The sequence below is a fragment of the Podarcis melisellensis genome, assembly GCF_964234715.1.
Source record: "Podarcis melisellensis genome assembly, chromosome: 1".
Classification (NCBI taxonomy): Eukaryota; Metazoa; Chordata; class Lepidosauria; order Squamata; family Lacertidae; genus Podarcis; species Podarcis melisellensis.
The window spans coordinates 11,582,186-11,600,824 of record NC_138528.1 but is presented as its reverse complement, the minus strand read 5'-3'; the positions used below and the strand labels follow the sequence as shown (position 1 = coordinate 11,600,824).

At 42.3% G+C, this 18,639-nt stretch overlaps 1 protein-coding gene across 2 annotated transcripts in view; it reads right to left on the bottom strand.

Annotated features, from left to right (window-relative positions):
• Window positions 1-18,639, bottom strand: part of JAG2 (jagged canonical Notch ligand 2) — an 87,898-nt gene that overhangs the window by 46,473 nt on the left and 22,786 nt on the right. For both annotated transcript variants that reach the window (XM_081909306.1, XM_081909307.1), the window contains exon 3: window positions 2,248-2,302. In XM_081909306.1, coding sequence (XP_081765432.1) covers window positions 2,248-2,302 — 55 coding nt within the window. The remainder of the gene's footprint in view (window positions 1-2,247; window positions 2,303-18,639) is intronic.

Genomic DNA, 18,639 nt, shown 5'->3' with positions numbered 1-18,639 from the left:
TAAGCGAGCGATTGCTGCAGTTCTCCAAAGGCCAGCAATAGAGGAGCACCCAAGCACACAAATATGATAACTTGCCCGATAAAGAACCATGCTCATACATCAGGTGCACAGCCAACTAAAGATGCGCTGCTTTGTCTTCAATGGGATGTTCACCTCCGTATTAAAAACCCCAGGTTTCCCATTGCTACATAAGTGCCCTCACTGAAAATGATTTATTAACCAGCATTGTTTTACAGGGAAAGCCGTATGCTGTTTTAGTAGTATCAGCCAAAATTCTGAAAGAGACTGGAGGCAACAAGTTGTCTACAGAAAGCCATTTCTCTGAATACTACTTTTTCAGAAACTACTGAGCCAGCGTTAAAAAAAAAAGTATTGAGTGGAATTCAGCGTTGTGCTATTACAAATATTCTTTTTGCACATGCTTGAAGCTTGATTATTACCCTCCCCCCCCCACCCCACCTGCTGTTCTGGGTGTTCTCTTGATGCCCCCCCCCAGCCAATTTGAAAGGAAGGGCATTGCAGGATAGCCTCATTGTGTAAGTGGAAGCCCTTTTGCAGGGATTATACTGGTGGGGTTTGTTAGGTGAAATCCCATTTACATTGACCAAGATATACACCTTGTAAGCTGGCATGCAATTAAGGAAAAGCTGGTAGAGAAGAATTACCACACAATTTTGGAAATTGGGCGAGCTTTACCAGCAGGCACACTGTACTCATGGTTCTTTAGGTATAAAACCAGGACTCCTAAGAAACACCATTTTTCTAGAAGAGATGCATTCTCCTATTTTGATCCAAGGTACAGTAAGTCAACGACAAACAGCACAGAAACATCCAAGGAGTGGCAGGGGTTTCAATTTAATGGTAACGAAGTAAAGTGAACCATAGTATTGCAGAACCAGGATCAATCAGATTAGCAATTTCCAAACCGGAATAGCTATATTTTTGCTGCTTAACATTTAGATAAATATATGCATCAACCAGATTTTCCTTGTCCTGAGCCATAATTTTTGGCAGGCAAAGAAGAATTAAGGAAAAACACCTCTCGGCAAATTTCCTATTTTCAGATATTTGAAGGCGTCGCTAGTGTTGATTCTCAGAAGATGTTATGAGTCCCAAATGTCTCTAGGTCCAACAGATAATGAATCCAATGCAGTGAGGCCAGTGGCGTAGCGTGGGGGGTGCAGGGGGGCCGGCCGCACCGGGCGCAACATCTGGGGGTTAGGGTTAGAGGGCGCAAATCCACGGGTTAGGGCGCACAAATTACTTGCCTTGCCCCGGGTGCTGACAACCCACACTACGCCACTGAGTGAGGCCCATAACCTAAGCACCAGGGGAAAGTGCTGTCAGTGGCCTAAAGGATGTTTCAGAATCTACTTTCGTTTCTCCACACATTTATGGGATCATACATTGATTATACAATACAGGCCAGACTGAATAAATCTAAAGGCAACACAGCATGCATTAACTGACACCTTGTCTTCAGCCCAACCAGTATTCCCAGCATAACTTTCAATTACAAAAATGAGGCAAATAATTAGCCCCACACAAAATGTCATTCCCATTATCCACCAAGCTGCAAGCTTGAGAGCAACAGCTGCCCTTAGCAGTGTTAGAAACTGAGATATGAAAGCTAGAGCCAAGGTTATGGGTGCAACAATGGAATGTCTAGGCACGCTTCTTTAATAACAAGAATACAAAGCTGAAAATGAATGAACTGCAGCTAAAATATTATGTTCGTTTTTCTTATGGTCTAGTCCTTCCCCTGTCCACCCCTCTAATATTCTTAAGAGAGTCTCTTCTTCAGTCTTCAGAGAGTAGCTGGAAGTGGGGAGGAAGAAAAAGGTCCTCTTTTCCTTCCACTCTGCAGTTTTAATCTGAAAACTTAGGGGCTGTACTGCCCAGAGCTCAGAAGCTGCTCACACTAATGAAATTCCCTGTGGCAAAATGCGCCTAGAACAATGGGAGTTTTGAACACTGGCTCTTAGAATCGAAGAGCCATAGAATCATTGAGTTAGAAGGGATCCCAAGGGTCATCTAGTCCAACCCCTTGCAAATGTGTTAGAGAACACATTTCCAGTTATAGTGGAAGTATATTGATGCATTCATAAGTGCTGTGGCTTAATCTGTAATGACACCCTCACTTCATATGCTATCTAACTGGTCACTCCAAGCTTTTTAAAAATGGCATGCAGCAGTTTTTCTACTTTTGTCCGTTCCATAATGTTAAATTTTTAATGATATACTCACCAGCTTTTGTCTCATTATCCCAATCCCAGGCTTCTATTATTAACGTGAAGGATCTCTGAAACAAAAACACAAATTAATTACTGGAGAGGAACAAAATAAATTATAGTTCTGAAAGTTGCAGGATTCTGATTTGGCCGAAGCATCTATTGTTTTCACAAATGTTATTTTGCTTCTTCCAACAACATACAAGTCATTTGTGCAAGGAAAGGTTGAAAAGGCAATCATCGAGAACCTCACATACTGTAAAGCAAGTTTTACAGCTACACTTAAGTGTTGATATGTGTAGTAACCGAATTTATTGTATTTTAGAAACCCAAGTCACATATGGTCAAAGAGACTCTATTTAAAGGAAAGCTATTTAATACTGCAACCATGTAGGAGATAATACCTTGACGGGGCAACCCAGTCAGATGGGCAGGGTACAATTTAATTTAATTTAATTAATTAATCTATTATTATTATTATTATTATTATTATTATTATTATTATTATTACGAGGGCAGTGGCTAACTTGTGACCATCCAGATGTTATTGGTGACAGATTATGGGAGTTGTCCACCAACATCTGGAGAGCCACAGGTCAGCCACTTGAAATGGAAAATTTCCCAGTTCAAAATTTCCCATAAAGCCCATACCACTTGTTTCAACCTTGCTGGGCGGGGGGGGGGGAGGGACATGGGTGGCGCTGTGGTCTAAACCACTGAGCCTCTTGGGCTTGCAGATTGTAAGGTCAGCAGTTCGAGTTGCTCTCTCCCAGCTCCTGCCAACCTAGCAGTTTGAAAGCACGCCAGTGGAAGTAGATAAATAGGTACTGCTGCGGCTGGAAGGTAAACGGCATTTCCGTGCGCTCTGGCACTCATCACGGTATCCCGTTGCACCAGAAGCGGTTTAGTTATGCTGGGCACATGACCTGGAAAACTGTCTGCGGACAAACGCCGTCTCCCTCGGCCTGAAGCAAGATGAGTGCCACACCCCACAGTCAAGTTTGACTGGACTTAACTGTCCAGGGGTCCTTTGCCTTTACCATGTCTAGGTGGGCTGGTCATGGCCGGGATATACTACATTGGAAGCCCATATATGTTGTTAATCGAGCTCCTCTCAATGAAAAGTGGGAGGGAAGCTGAGCAAATACGGCCTCCCAAATTCTTCACCCAATTTGCGGGGGATCGTTTTGCTAAATATTCGCCAGAGAGAATTTCTTGGGGGTGTGGCTCATCATTAGTAGCGACATCAGCACAACCCTTGCTTCCTTCCCAATGTTTTACTTTTTTGCTGCCATTGCAGGAATTGAGTTGATAACTGGGCCTATATTTTCTATCCTTCATAATGTCCCAGACTAAGTATCATCTTGGGGGCCTTGTGGATTAAAAAGTGGCAGGTTCCATAAAGGATAGTGGAGAATATCTAACAACACGTCTCTCCTTTTCACACAAGGAGAGAAGAAAAATCTTTAAAACCTTTGTGCACCAGATAAACACAAATAATGCAAATATTCAGTTTTGCAAAAAATTAATGCACACAACTATTCATTCACCGCATGAATTATCCACGTGAAGTCATTTCAAAGTTGCTCATAAGAAAGTCTTCACACATATTGGGACCTAGGAGTTTTAGCGTAACAGTTTCCTTGAGTGACAGCAGCCTCAAGCAAGGTATTTATCTCGATGGTGCCACTGGTATTCACCTGAAAGGTGTTTCTAAGGAGGAGCTAAGACACTACCAAGCATGATATCATTATATATTGCTTGAAGGCAATATAAATAAATGCCATAACTCCTAATCACTTCTGTGTTGCCTCTTTCCCAGAATGGGGTATTAATATCACGGCTGATATGGACATAGCTGCTTTAGCACCAGGGTTGCTGTGCTATTTGGACAGATCCTGCGAGCAGCAATCCCTCCCAGCTGGTGCAAAGGGAGAAAACCCAGAGAGAGAGAGAGAGAGAGAGAGAGAGAGAGAGAGAGAGAGAGAGAGAGAAGATCGAGTGCATGGAATGGGGTTCCTTCTTGTAATTACAAAGTTGAACTCAAAAGCTAGGTCAGATACAGTAAACCGGAACTCAGTCTAACTTTAAACCTGCTCCCCTTGAACCCAAACTGAAGCCTATCACCACACCAAAGCTGGCAACCATGCAAAGTAAGGCATTATGTAACAAGTGCTCAGAAGATTTGTTTGGGGACAACCGTATAGAAATGGAGACCTGCTCTATCAGGTTTCTGCATTTACCTTGATCCTAGGCTGTGCTTTTTTAAAAAAGGGGGTACTCAAGGGTACGCAGTACTGGCACCACTTTTTGTCGTTTAAAAGTGTGGCACTTATTGTAACAACTTCATGGTGAGTACCAGCACCTATATTTCCTAGAAGAAGAAGAAAGCACTTTCTTTTCTTACAGGAGGAAGACAGAAGGAGGGAAATGTAGAATTTAGTACATGTTTTGGGCTAAAGTTTTGTTTCAAATAAATTGAATGACCAGGGTTTGGGTCAGAAATGTCTGGGTGGATTGCATTACTTCTCAGAGTATACTTGTAACTGGTCCTCATTCCTTTGGACTGTCTGGAGTCCAACTTTGCTTTCTGTTTTTCCATAATTCTGTGTAACTTCTGAAGTGGAATTAGCACCTCTTCCCCTGTGGGATCACGTGAGAGCTCCAAATGAAGAGGGAACATGCATTTTCATGAGGAAGATATGAATGAACCCCTGCTTTACGTGTTAAAACAGAAGCATAAAAACAGGAAGCACAAGTTCATTTGCACTTTCCGTTTCCCTCAATTGTTCAACGTCTGAAGCCACTCATATTCTGTGTCCTCAGTGGTCAAACATGACCGGATATGAGGATGTGACATGTGTAATACCTGAGTTACATATTCACGATTGTCTTAGTTGGTGTAATAAAATTTTTAATGATGGAACGTTATGAATCAGAGGGGATAAACCAGTTTTAAGAGTTAGCGTCCAAGTCAAAATCAAACTGGGAGACAGTGTGGATAGACATGAGCCCTAATTTTTCATGCATTGACTCTGTTGAAAAAAGTGGGTGCGCACATGTCTCTGTGCAACAATATAATAGTTTCCAGAGAAATAAAAGAGTGGATTCCAACATTTTTATTTCTGGGGTGCAAGGGAGGAAGGTTGATTTAGGAAAACTATTTAAACACTTCTAATTTAAGGCTGAACATTTAAGAAGCTAACATTTAGAATATCTTTTTGTTGGCAAGTGTAGCTGAATACTGTATGAGTTTATTCAAAATATTAGAAAATTCCATTTGCAAAACTAAAAACATATTATTAGCTTTAGTTCTAGCAACCACTGCTTCTGTGGGGCAAAATAGTGCTTGCTTCAAAACACGGTGCTCATACAACGTAACGTGCATTGCAACAGCACATGCATAACTCAATGAAAAATGTTCTGCGCACAGTAAACAATGTCCCCCCCAAAAGCATATATGCATTGTCAGCTGTTAAAACAGAAAAACATTTTACAACTCCTGATCAATTTTAGGAGCATTTTCCAGCAAGACTGACATTAACAATCTTGTGCTACACTAGAAAAGCACACAGCTAAGTTACATATTTCTCGAACTGGGAATATATAAAAGCATTCCCAGAGCATGTAAACACAACACAACACATGCTTATAAAATGAAGACATATGACCCAAAGCCTGGTTTATTCACTGAGGACTGTTCTGCTTAAGTAAACTATGGTGTCTTGTTCAGTCTTGAAGTTTCCCCCAAATCATATCAAAACTTCTTTTTATGCTTCAGCTACCTTAATGCAGAGATTTGGCTATTGTGAGTTTATTGGATTTCAAAGGAGCCAGCGCTTCATTTCAATTTACAGTGCCTGTTGAGTATTTTAATATTTGCTCTTTGTATATACAAATATGTTAAGCTGTTACCTGGAGGACAACTCCAGAACAAATAAAGACATTCTTGGCTGTCAAGCAATTTTAGATAGTTTTCATCAGGGTTCAGACTTCAAGAGCAATCTCCTTATACACACATGGTATGCATAAAAGGGAACTAGGCCCAGGTATTCTTCTGAAAGTTCATTAACCGAAAGTTCACTAGGAACAAGTAGATCAGGATGAATTCAGTAAAGCAGATATGCTTTCCAGAAATGAAAGACTGCGTTACTCATTCATTCATTTTCTTTTTTAAAAAAATTATAGACTGCTTTTTCATGAAAAGTATCACAGCGGTTTATAACAAAATGCATAAAACCATACAGTAAAAACAGAAAAAGTTAAAAACAAAGGTTTTCAGCTAGCATAGGCATTAAAAGGCAATTACAGTTGCAGGCTGACCCCCCTCTACAGAAACACTGGCTTTTAGTTTACAAAGGCAAGAGACTGCACACTGCAGGCTCTCAAGTCCTTTCTGATCAGATCCCAAAGTATCAGAATCAATCATAGTGTCTAAAAGTTTGATGGTACCGATAACAAAAGGGTTGGAATGCTAGGCCATTTTGGATTGATTTCCCCAGTGATTTTTTTCTCTTTAAAAAACTGAACCCATAAGTTTTCCAAACCCCCAATACTAATTTTGTTTAAAGTACACCATGTTCAGTTTATGCACTGTATAAATCCATAAAAATGTTCAGAATGCTGAGAGGAGCTGAACTAAAGTATGTGCTAAAAAAAAAAATCAATTAAGTGCACTTACAGTGGTTTAAATGCTATATTCAAACAAACTAAAAGCTAATATGTATCTTTTTAAAGACACAAGACAAATGCAGCAGCGGCAGCAACGTATATACTTCCCTGCACTGCTTAAAATTTAAGCAAAACAAATGCATAGAAAACAGATACATCATGCATAACTTTTAGGGTGTGTTAGTATACATTTAAGCACAACTAAAAACAACAACACCTGTGTGCTTCATAGGAATAATCTGCAAGCCTGTGTGAAAACCGCACGATTTGACTGGTACTGCAACTAGCCATTCATTTATGCAGAAGCATTTTTATAAATTTCCCCCTGAAAAATATAATTTGATTTTTTCCATTCCACATCCCTGATTCCACCCATTAATAACTAGCATCCAACCTTGATCACCACTTCATAGTGACAGGGAAAACGGTAATGTCTGCATAAATACTTCTCTATTAGTAACACCAAAGCAATATCGGCATCACCTGGAAAGCAGCAAAATTTGCTTAATTTTTCCAGGTAATCACTAATCCCTGCCCTGAGACGTCATTTAGAGGATGAGATTGAGAGTGTCTTATACTGCTTCCTAGTACACTTTATGTCTGTGACGTTACTCCATCAAGGGCACCCACTTTGAACACACCATACAGTGTGGCCCAGAATCACACCAAAGCTTCAAGCTAAATACACCAGTGGATCTGCTGAAACACGGCTGTTGAGACTTCCAGAATTGCAGTTGCGATGGGCCCCCTGTTTCCTATCAAAGTGCAGAAACACAGGGAATTGCCTTGCACCAACATCAGACTCATCAGAGCTCAGTATCGCCTGCAGTGCCTGGCAGAGGCTCTCCAGAGTTTCAGACAGGAGGTGCTGGAGACTGAACCTGGAATCTTCTGCATGATAGCAGATACTCCGCCACTGAGGGATGGCCCTCCTGAGTGCACATCTGCTTCAATAGTCACCTATGCTGATCCTGTCGGCAGGTATATGCACTATCAGGCTGACTCTGACACTGTTTGAAGCATTGGTGCAATGCAGCTTGGGTGAAGGCTGCTGCTCCTGCTAGACATCGCTGATGGCTCCAGAGGTGAATAACTAGCTAGTGACTATTAAGGACAGGCATCCCCAAACTTGGCCCTCCCAATGTTTTGGGACTACAATTCCCATCATCCGTGACCACTGGTCCTATTAGCTAGGGATGATGGGAGTTGTAGTCCCAAAACACCTGGAGGGCCGAGTTTGGGGATGCCTGGTTAAGGACTAGCAGGCAGGAAGCGAACAAGGAGCAATACTTGTTGCCCAGCCCAGATTTGTTAAAATTGGCTCCCAATTGCTGGCATGCCCCCCCTTCTTCCCTCTGCTTTCCAAGGCCAGCCACTCCCAACCTCGTACACCTATATCCAATGTAACACTGATCTACTTTACAGGGTACCATAACAATCAAGATATGTGAAGCATGTTGAACGTTCAGAAGTACTGCATCAAATGGGTGGGTTCAGGTCAAAGTTTTGGAGCTTTTTTTAGGATGGAAACCCCTGTTTTTAGGAGTTCAGGTCAAAGTTTTTGAGCTTTTTTTTTAGGGGAGCAAAAGTTGATGAGCTTCTTTAGGGGGGGCAGTGATCTATCACAGACGTCCAATGATCTACCGGTGGACCACGATCTGTTGGACATGCCTACTCTACAACATCTGATGCACACACCCCGCCACAGCCTTACCAAACCTGGCTAAGCGAGGTGCTGGGCTTTGGGAAGGAGATATGAAGGCTCTGACAGAGTCCTTCCAAAAGCCTAGTTAGCACTTTCCCAACTTTGGGAAAGAGATGGGAGAGCTCTAGGAAAGCCCTCTGGAAAGGCAGTGAAAGGGCTAGGGAGAGCATCAAATTTAGCCCTCACTCACCCCTGGATAGCAAAGCATTGTGTGGCTTACAGGTTCTCTGTCTACTGTGGCCCGCTTGGTATGAAAAGTTGGACCACCCTAAGTGAGAGTGTCTGACTAGGACTTGGAAGATCGGAGTTCAAATCCCACCCACCCCAACTCAGCCATGAAACTCATTGGGTGACACTGAGCCAGTCACTGAGCCTCCCAACCTAACCTGCCTCAAGTGGTTGTTGTTGTGGGGATTAAATGAAGGGAGGGAGAATGGTGCATGCCATCTTGAACTCCTTGGAGGAGGTGGGGTATAAATATACAAACAAAAACCTGAAACAAGGAACAGGGGGATGCGTATGTCCTTTAGCAGGACACTACATACTTATTTGTGACAGGCTTGTCGAGAACAGCAGGCTATCTCAGCAGGTTAGATCACTACATAGCTCCATCTGAAGCAGGGCAGCTCTATGAAAGTACAGTGGTACCTCTGGATGTGAACGGGATCCGTTCCAGAGCCCTGTTCGCATCCTGAACGCAACCCGCGTCTGCACGTGTCATGATTTGCCGCTTCCGCGCATGATGTCATTTTGAACGTCTGTGCATGCGGTGAAACCCGGGAGCAAAGCACTCCATTACTTCCGGGTCACTGCGGAGCGTAACCTGAAAACGCTCAACCTGAAGCCCATTTAACCCGAGGTATGACTGTACACTTCCTGCCAAACTAGCAGTTCGAAAGCATGATGAAGTGCAAGTAGATAAATAGGTACCACTCCAGTGGGAAGGTAAATGGAGGTTCCGTGTGCTGCTCTGGTTCACCAGAAGCGGCTTAGTCATGCTGGCCACATGACCCGGAAGCTGTAAGCTAGCTCCCTCGGCCAATAAAGCGAGATGAGCGCCGCAACCCCAGAGTCAGTCACGAATGGACCTAATGGTCAAGGGTTCCTTTACCTTTACAAGTGTACACACATGGTTCTCCTTGTTCTTTCTCGCTTCAGAGCCAACAGGCCTAGAGCAGGGTGAAGAGTTATAAACAAGGCAACACTATGAGGGCAGTACATGCACTTTTATTTGTCCCTTCCCTCTCCTGCTGTGGAGATTGGCACAACTGTTATAGTAGCATGGGGGTGGGGAGGAAGAATGGCACGGGTGCAGGCAACTGGCGGCCGTCCGGAGTAGTTGGCTGAGCTAATTTAAGATGCCACAGATTGTACTGGTTACTAAATCCTCCCTGCCTCACACACTAACAACCAGCCTTCTCAGGTTTCACTATAAATATCTGGTATTTTTTTAATGAGGAAACTCGCTTCACAAGAGGTAACAGTTCAGTGTGCCATGGACAAGTTGTTTTCCAAGTCCAGGAAAGGTTCCTCCATCATAGAACTTTAACTTAAAGTGTGATACTGAAGTCTGAACAGACAGAAACATCAAGTTCAACATCAAGCACTATCAATACTGAATTTGCAAGCACACATCCCTAGCCCTGTACAAAAGCGGGGAATATCAAGTCGGGGAAGCCTCTAAAGTGGGTGGAATTCATAGCTTTGCATATGCTTGCCTTTTTAAAAAAGTAGTGGCGGAGGAGGGGAGCGCCAGGGAAAACCCCCACAGAAGTCACTACATGTGCCCATAAGCTCCTGCTGCCAAGCAATGCCATCCACAAATGATCTCAGGCCACTACAGCCCCAACACAATCGGAGACAGCTGTGTCACAAGTACAAATAATCTGAAGCAGATAACTCAAGTAGGTGAGGTAAGTCACTAAGGGATGGACACATCTGTTCATTTTTGCTTCTCATTATTTCAATATTGAATTCAGTTTTCCACATCAGTTTATTATTTTTCACCACCAGCATTTTAGCGCAAATTTCTAACACACATTCTTTGCAAAGCTACCCCTCCCCAAGCTGTAACTACAGGGGGGCTAGCCATTTTTTGCCCCAGGTGAAGCCTCCAGAGGGGCAACATTGAGGCTTTCAGCCTGTGTGTGTGTGTGTGTATTTGTATATAAATGCACTTGGGGGTGACAACTGGGTCTTTGACCTGAGTGAAATAAAGCCTAGTTTCGCTTTAAACCCCTCCCCCCCATATAACACCTTTTGTATCTTCCCTAAAATATGCATTTTTGTACGTATTACTTGGCTGGAGAACTGCACCGCAAATAATTTTGATGAATGGAGAACAATTTGGGCGAATGGCTGTTTCAGCTAGCTTATTGTTTTAAACAGAAACGACATTGACTTTCCTTCCCATTCCTGTAAGTCACATAATAAAGGGTTTTTATATATGTACATATATAACACAGCTGTAGTCCCACTGCCATGTGGTAGTAGAAAGCACCAGTGAGAAGACCATCCCATATTGGATTCCTTCCTATTAAATCTGATTTGGAGGCCCATTTTGAACAGGACCTATACTAATAATAATAATAATAATAATAATAATAATAATAATAATAATAATAATTTATTATTTATACCCCGCCCATCTGGCTGGGCCTCCCCAGCCACTCTGGGCGGCTTCCATAAAAACCAAAAATACAGTAAAATCACACGTTAAAAACTTCCCTGAATACAGAATCAAAGAGACCTCTAGAACTCATTGTGCTCCTCATATCATGCAATGCAGTCCAGAGCAGTGGCCACAAACTTGGTGCCCTCCATATTTTACAGGCTACAAAGCCATCGTCCTTGATCATGAGACTATATGTTGGCTACTCCTGCTAAAACAGATAACTCTTTATACCAAGCCCCCAAATGAGCATTAACAGAATCCTCCCTGCAGTCTTTTTTTCATGATAGCTTCCAGAAAAAGGATACCCTCCATATACTTGCATGGAGGTGGGCCTCAGTCTCAAGTATAAATGGCTACACATCATGATGGCTACCAGGTTCAGATAAAGAATGTCTTTGAATTGCTGGGAACCAAAAGTGGGAGATGACTATTGCCTGAGGAATGTATGGAATTCACTGGCTAGTCTTGCAGATTCTACCTATACCTTGTCAGACATATGGAACATATGGCAAAGCTGACTCAGCAATAGGGGTTCTACAGATGTTAAGACTAGTTAGTTTACAGAACTTGCTACTAGAGATTTAACACAGCCAATTTCGGATTATAAACTTTCCCCTCCCTCCACAGAAGTGACAGTTGTAGAGAGGGGTACAACATATGGCTCCTCTTTGTAGTTCCTACTTATTGAAATAATCACCATTCTCACCTCCTAATTCTAGTTATATTTTCAGCCTTCTCTGAAATACATTGCAAACTAAGCTTCAAGAATATTCCTCTTTTCCTTTTTTTAAAAAAAGTTAAGGCTGTATATGTTAGAAAACAAAATGCTATGGTGATGAATGGGAGGAAAGCCTTCTTTCAGATAAAAAAGTGAAGATCTAAAAGGAGTATGCAACACAATTTGAAACTTTCACTGTTAAAACATAATCTCTGTAATACCCAACTTTTACAACACAATAGCAATTCAGCTTCAAGCTACTCAAAACCATAAAAATGTAAATTTTAAGTTAGCTTCCAGAATGGCCACCAATGAAAACTCCTCTACACACCCTTTACCAATCTAAACAATTCCAACTCTGCATAGTATACAAATATTACATTTAAAGAACTGTTCAAGCTGCCACCCGAAGCTCTTTACGATGTCAAACTTCGCAAAGTACACTTGGAGAGTTAATATCAGTGAGAATGACATCACATCTTCTGCCTGCATAAGCTGTTATAGCCAACAGATTGAAAATGTTCAGGACTTGCATAGTAGCTAAAGTGGTTCTGATCAAAGCATCCTAAATCCACCATCTCAATATAAAGGACACCTGAGTCTCCAGCTAAACCCAGGAGCACTCCCCTGCTGCAGACCTGTTCCATCCAAGCAAGCGCAACCCTGTCCAGGACTGGCAATCTCCCCACCTCCCAGACTTGCAACTTCAAGACATACTTGGCTATACAGGATATAACCTCAATGTATTGGCCCACATCCAGCCTATCAATGCCTCCAAGAACTGGTCTGACACCTCAGAATAGTGGATAATCCTTGCTGTAGCAGATCAGCTACAGAAACGACCTGCTTTTACTCTCCCATTCCATTCCCTATTCTTCATTCTAACAACAATTTGGGACAATAATAGACAACTTTGCAAAGGAATATGGAGTTTTAACATTTGGTTATGGACAGTATTCTCAACTGTTGGCAGCAATTCCTGTGAATTCTAAATATGCTTACAGTACCCCTAATGCTGGCCCTTCTCATTGGATGCTTGGAATAATGGCTTCCCGTAGCAGTGCATACATCTGAATTGGCACTAAGCCATCCCAGATCAAGTACAAATTCCAAAAGTGTAGCAGCTCCTGCAGCACTAGTTTTGAGTCGTAAGACCAGCACTAATGAATGTACACAACCAGTGCTGCCGAATGGCTCAAAGGCCCAGGTGCCTAGGAACTTTGATTCTGGTACCCAGGGAATTTTACCAGTTCTGACTGTAGTGGTTCCCTGCACAGATACTTCCTTTGATCAAGGGCTCTACAACTGCGGTGATCAGATGAGACTAAGCCTCCAGGCCCACTGACAGAAGCTCCAGTCCTGGATAGAACACACAGCAGTAAACAAATCCCCTTCCCCTCTCATGAATTCTCCTAAAACTGCAGAGACTGGAGGCTGTCCCTACACCAAAACTTCTCGACAGTTGACTTTCCATGACTCTTGCACCTGCCAGCTTTAGCAGTGATCACAAATAATGGCATGAAATATCCACACAAGATTGAAGCATACCTCAAACCACATTTTAGAATATTATTATGCAACACAGAGATAGGTCTCACCAAGTGAGCATACATCTATCACACAGCCCTGGCCAAATACAGATTCCCCCCCCCCCCGATGCTTACACTGGGCAGCATCCAACAAAGTCCACATTTTCATTATGTATTTCCCCACTCTGTGTACAGTACAAGCTTATGTAATAATATACTCAACCCACATTTACTGAAACATATACAATTCAGATGGCCTAGGCCAGGAGGATAAGAGCCTGTTTAAAATACTACAAAGCACTAGAATATAACACGATGTTAGAATCAAGATCAAACCTTTCAGTGGTGGCACCCCAGCTTTAAAACTCCTGAGGTACAATTAAAACAAATGGCAGCTTTTGGCATCTGTTAAAAGACCTGCCTATTTACACAGGCATTGACTGAAGTTTAATGTCAAATTTAATTGTTCTGCTTTATTATTTGGTTGCAACTTTCTGCTGTGCATATATAAAAATTTTAGTTGTCATCCACTCTGGAATTGGTGTGTGTGTGTGTGTGTGTGCGCGCGTGTGTGTGTGTGTGAGAGAGAGAGAGAGAGAGAGAGAGATGAGCAGAGATAGAAGAGCTTTAAATTTCTTTTTTAAAAAATGCTTCTCGTACCTCATTTTGTAAGCATATTATTATGAAAGCAAGCCAATCATTTCAGAATCAGTCAAGTGGATTAAAAGGTCGGTTGTGTTACCACAGGCCTAGACTCACTCTAAAAATCCCTGCTCATCAGTAGAACAACATGGGAGCCATGAAAGTAAGCATTAATATTGAGGGGGGGGTACAGTGGTACCTCGGGTTAAGAACTTAATTTGTTCTGGAGGTCCGTTCTTAACCTGAAACTGTTCTTAACCTGAGGTACCACTTTAGCTAATGGGGCCTCCCACTGCCGCCACTGCACGATTTCTGTTCTCATCCTGAAGCAAAGTTCTTAACCAGAGGTGCTATTTCTGGGTCAGCGGAATCTGTAACCTGAAGCATCTGTAACCTGAAGCGTCTGTAACCCGAGGTACCACTGTATGTGGAATTGCTGGTTGTGGTTTCTAATTTCACAGAAGGAGAACCATAGAGCACTCATGAGACCAATTCCCCCCCCCCCCGTCATACCAGGCATAGCGTCTGTATCAGCTTACCACCCTGCAAGAAACTCACAAAAATACTCACTACACACAATACTGACCATTAAACCAAGGCGAGGGGTCTGTATATCTATTATCAGAACTGCCATTTTTATACTTGTTTTGTTAGGTAACTGCTAGCAACATGAAGGAGTACAAGGACTACACGCTACCAGAAAAGTAACAATGGCACATCTAGTTGCTCAAGCTTATTAACTTGTCATTAGAGCTGTTTTATATGTGAATGCTGTTCATATCTTCCAGGTAAGCAACACTGGCATCACAACATGCCAACATATCTGATCAGGGCTGACTACTTCCTCAGGTCTTGTCCACAAACACCTAAACAGGAAAAACTGATTGCACCATCGTCTGGATCCACAGGATGCGGCCCCATTAACCTGAGCCTGAAGCAGTCACCTTAATGCAAATAAGGTTTTATAATTAGGACTGCAAGCCACAATGAGTGTCTCAAATGGATAGAATGGCATGCCACGAACGGTGTAAATAAATATGTAGTTGACATATATAGCACCATGTTAGGCCAGGAATTTATTGACTTGCAGCGTATTCTACATGCTTCCAGCTACCAACCTGAATACACAAGCTTTGCATTGTCTACTGCAAACAGGGCCGTAGCTAGGGGAGGGGTGGTGAGGAGGGCGCCCGCCGGGGCACAGGCGGGGGTGCAAAATTGGCAAAAATATGTCCATAATGTCAAGTAAAATATCCATTATTGCCTCATAAGAAAAGGTTTTAAATAGAGGGTGAATTGAATGGGTGGGGTGGGGGTTTGGAAGAAAGGCATAAAAAGAGCTAATTTGTCCATGGCTAGGGAGGTCGCAATCTGAACGGTTCTGCCAGGGGCACAACATCACCTAGCTATGGCTCTGATTGCAAAACTTTTTATTCTCCCACATGTACTCCAGTTAATAGAACACAAAACTGGCCAGGTTTAATAATGCCTTATGTGTTAGATTGTGTGTGTGTCAAAATGCCTAACTGCGCAAGTCCATGTGGTCCATGTGAATGGCTCCCAACAAATATTCTAGAGAGATATTGAGCTAGAAACTTAACCTCTGGCCTGAAACACGTGTGTGTCCACAGCAGAGCCATTTCTCTTTGCTAAGAGGTAACACCACAAGACATCAACTACCAGGTTATTAGTATTCATGATTTTAAAGTTTGCGTAAGTTAGTATGTCCTGAGTCAGAGATTACAATGAACATATTTTGAAAGATATTCCTATGATAAATGGATAAATGCATCGTCAAAGATTAACATTTTGTTTTGGGGAATGAATCATCTCTGTTCAACTGAGCAAGATACTGGTGATGGAAGAGTGATTAATTGATACTGCTGGTTTAATTCATGTTTGCACACAAGCAGTGAGTCTCTCAGTTATCAGAGAAGGGAGGAAACACAGTTTAGGGTGGGTGACATCTGAAGCCTCTGACCAGTAAACCAATGAAGAGGCTACCCAATGCTGCTGAGGAAGCCTTGCTCATGTGCGACTCATTACAGTACACACATGTAAGTTGAAGAATGAAGGAGAAATTGTCCTGGATGTACAGGTTTTGCACTCTGAAGTGTGTAGAACAAACTTAGAGACAAACTGAACCACCATAAATTCTGTACTGGCCAGGAAAGGAAAGCAATTTATATCAAGGTTTCAGAAGTGGGGCTCCGCCCCCCCCCCAATTTCAGACTTTATTAAATCTTGGCCAGAGATTATCACTAGCATCACTTTCACCTCCCAGACCCACAATAGGAAACCACTTTGACAAACTAATTCCTGTGTAGTAAAACCTTGGGGGGGGGGCGGCGGCGGGGGGACGACCAACTCTTTTCCTGTAAATAAAGCAGATCCACTTTTGAAGAAGAAAGTGCAACACAATAGTTTTCAGCTCTTCACAAGAAATGTGAAGGATTGGAAAAATTCATTTTTTCCCCATTAGAAAATCTGGAAAAATTGGGGAACACTGGGGGGGAAACCCCATATAAAGTATTTTCTCCTTTGGAATTAAACACTTTTAAAACAAGGTTTTATTCATCCAACATGCACAGTATGAATATTTTACACACAACAGTCTTCAGAATTAAACAGTGATATGGGTCTTTTAATATTCATTTGGCATTATTTGTGCTTTTGATACTAAAGGAGTGTCATATGCATTCCTGCATTCAAGGTAATTTGCATCCTCAAAATCTTCAGGGTGATCACATGATACCATTAGTAATCTGTGTATGGACAGAAGAACTCTCAGATGCCTCAAATACAGAATCAGGTTACCTTGCTGTGTGTCCATCAAGAAAAGAAGAATTATACCACTTGTATATAGAAAGTAGAATAGGTTTTTTTAAAATATCTGAAACCTTGGACAGCATCTCCACCAACCCCTGCTGCTTGAGGTTAACATGGACGATATACAGCTTCATTTCTTCAAAACATCTGAGTCAGAAGAGACTGGGCATGGCCTAGATAGAAGGATGTCTGGATGCAGTTGTGGAATGGATGAGGACTAATAAACTGAGTCTGAAGCATGAGAAGGTGGAGGCCCCAGGATGTGTGTGTCCCATGTCCAGGAATTTTGCTCATCCTTGATAGGGCTTAATAACCCTCTGAAGTAACAGTTTCATACTTTGGGAGTGCTCCTGGAACCATGCTCCAGGGCTAGCAGCACCTTTTACAAGCTATGGCCATTCTTGGTCAGGCCATGATGATTCACGCACTAGTAATCTCAAGACTGAATTATTATAATGTGTTCTATATGTCTGGCTACCCTTGCACCTGGATCCTTGCACCTGGTTCAGTTGTTGCAGCTGGTACAAGACAGTTGACGGGGATAGATTACTGCCAGCACATAACTGTGGTGAATAGTTGTACTAGCTGCCCATATGTTACTAGGCCCTAAACAACTTGGGTCCATGATATCATAAAGACCACATGTTCCCTTATACTCTTGCCTGATCACTGAGATCTTAGTGAGAGTCTCTGTTGGTGGTCACCCTTGGCTCGGATGTGTGATTCCTAATTGCCAGAAGACATACATTTAGTGTTGTAGGACCCAAGTTAAGGGAAAGCTCTCCCGACTGAGATTAGATAGGTACCCTTCTTCCTTAACTTCAGGCACTTGACAAAGACTTCTTTCCAGGAAGCATTTTAAGATAATATCTGGGGTTTTTTTAGATGGTTTTTTTCTTTTGCCCCCTGTATTTTATGTACACCACTTAGAAATGCTAATGCCTTAAATAACAAAGCCATTAGTTAATCAAATGAACTGTTTGTGCGCGCGCACACACAAGCCCACACACAATGTTTCCAAACAGAAACGCCAATCACATTGCATGCTCATATCTCATGGCTCCTATCTTTGAAAAAGAACCGTGACAAAAAACAGTGGGTCAGCTACTCAGATGATATAGAACCAGTGGTCATTCATTTAGCCTGAAATGGCTTATATGGCACTGACAATTTTTACAATGTGTTTACAGTAAACAAAACCAATTAAACAAAATCCTTTAAGTTTACATATTGTCATCAGAACCTCAATACAAGTCATCTGATATGCTGGTGAGTAAGGCAATTTAAAAACAAGCTACAGTATTCCATCAGGCTACAGAAAGGAAGACATAGACACGGATGCAAAAAATGTCCACTGAATCAACTCTGCTGAGGACTTTAATTGGCCTCCCCTCTCCCTTGAATGATTTCCATTCTAGCTTGTCTATCTTCGTATACTATACTGGAGCAGTCCATCACCGCACTGCCCTCGCTGGAATCTTTGTAGTGCCACATCACAAGCCTGCATTTGCATGAAGTCTGGGTGGGGAAGGGGCGCAAAAGAGAAGGAAGGTTGCACAGTAGTAGTGGATGTGACATGAGAGCAAGAAGGGATGAACACAGAGGGGGGAAATGATGGTTTAAAACAACAAGAAGGGTTT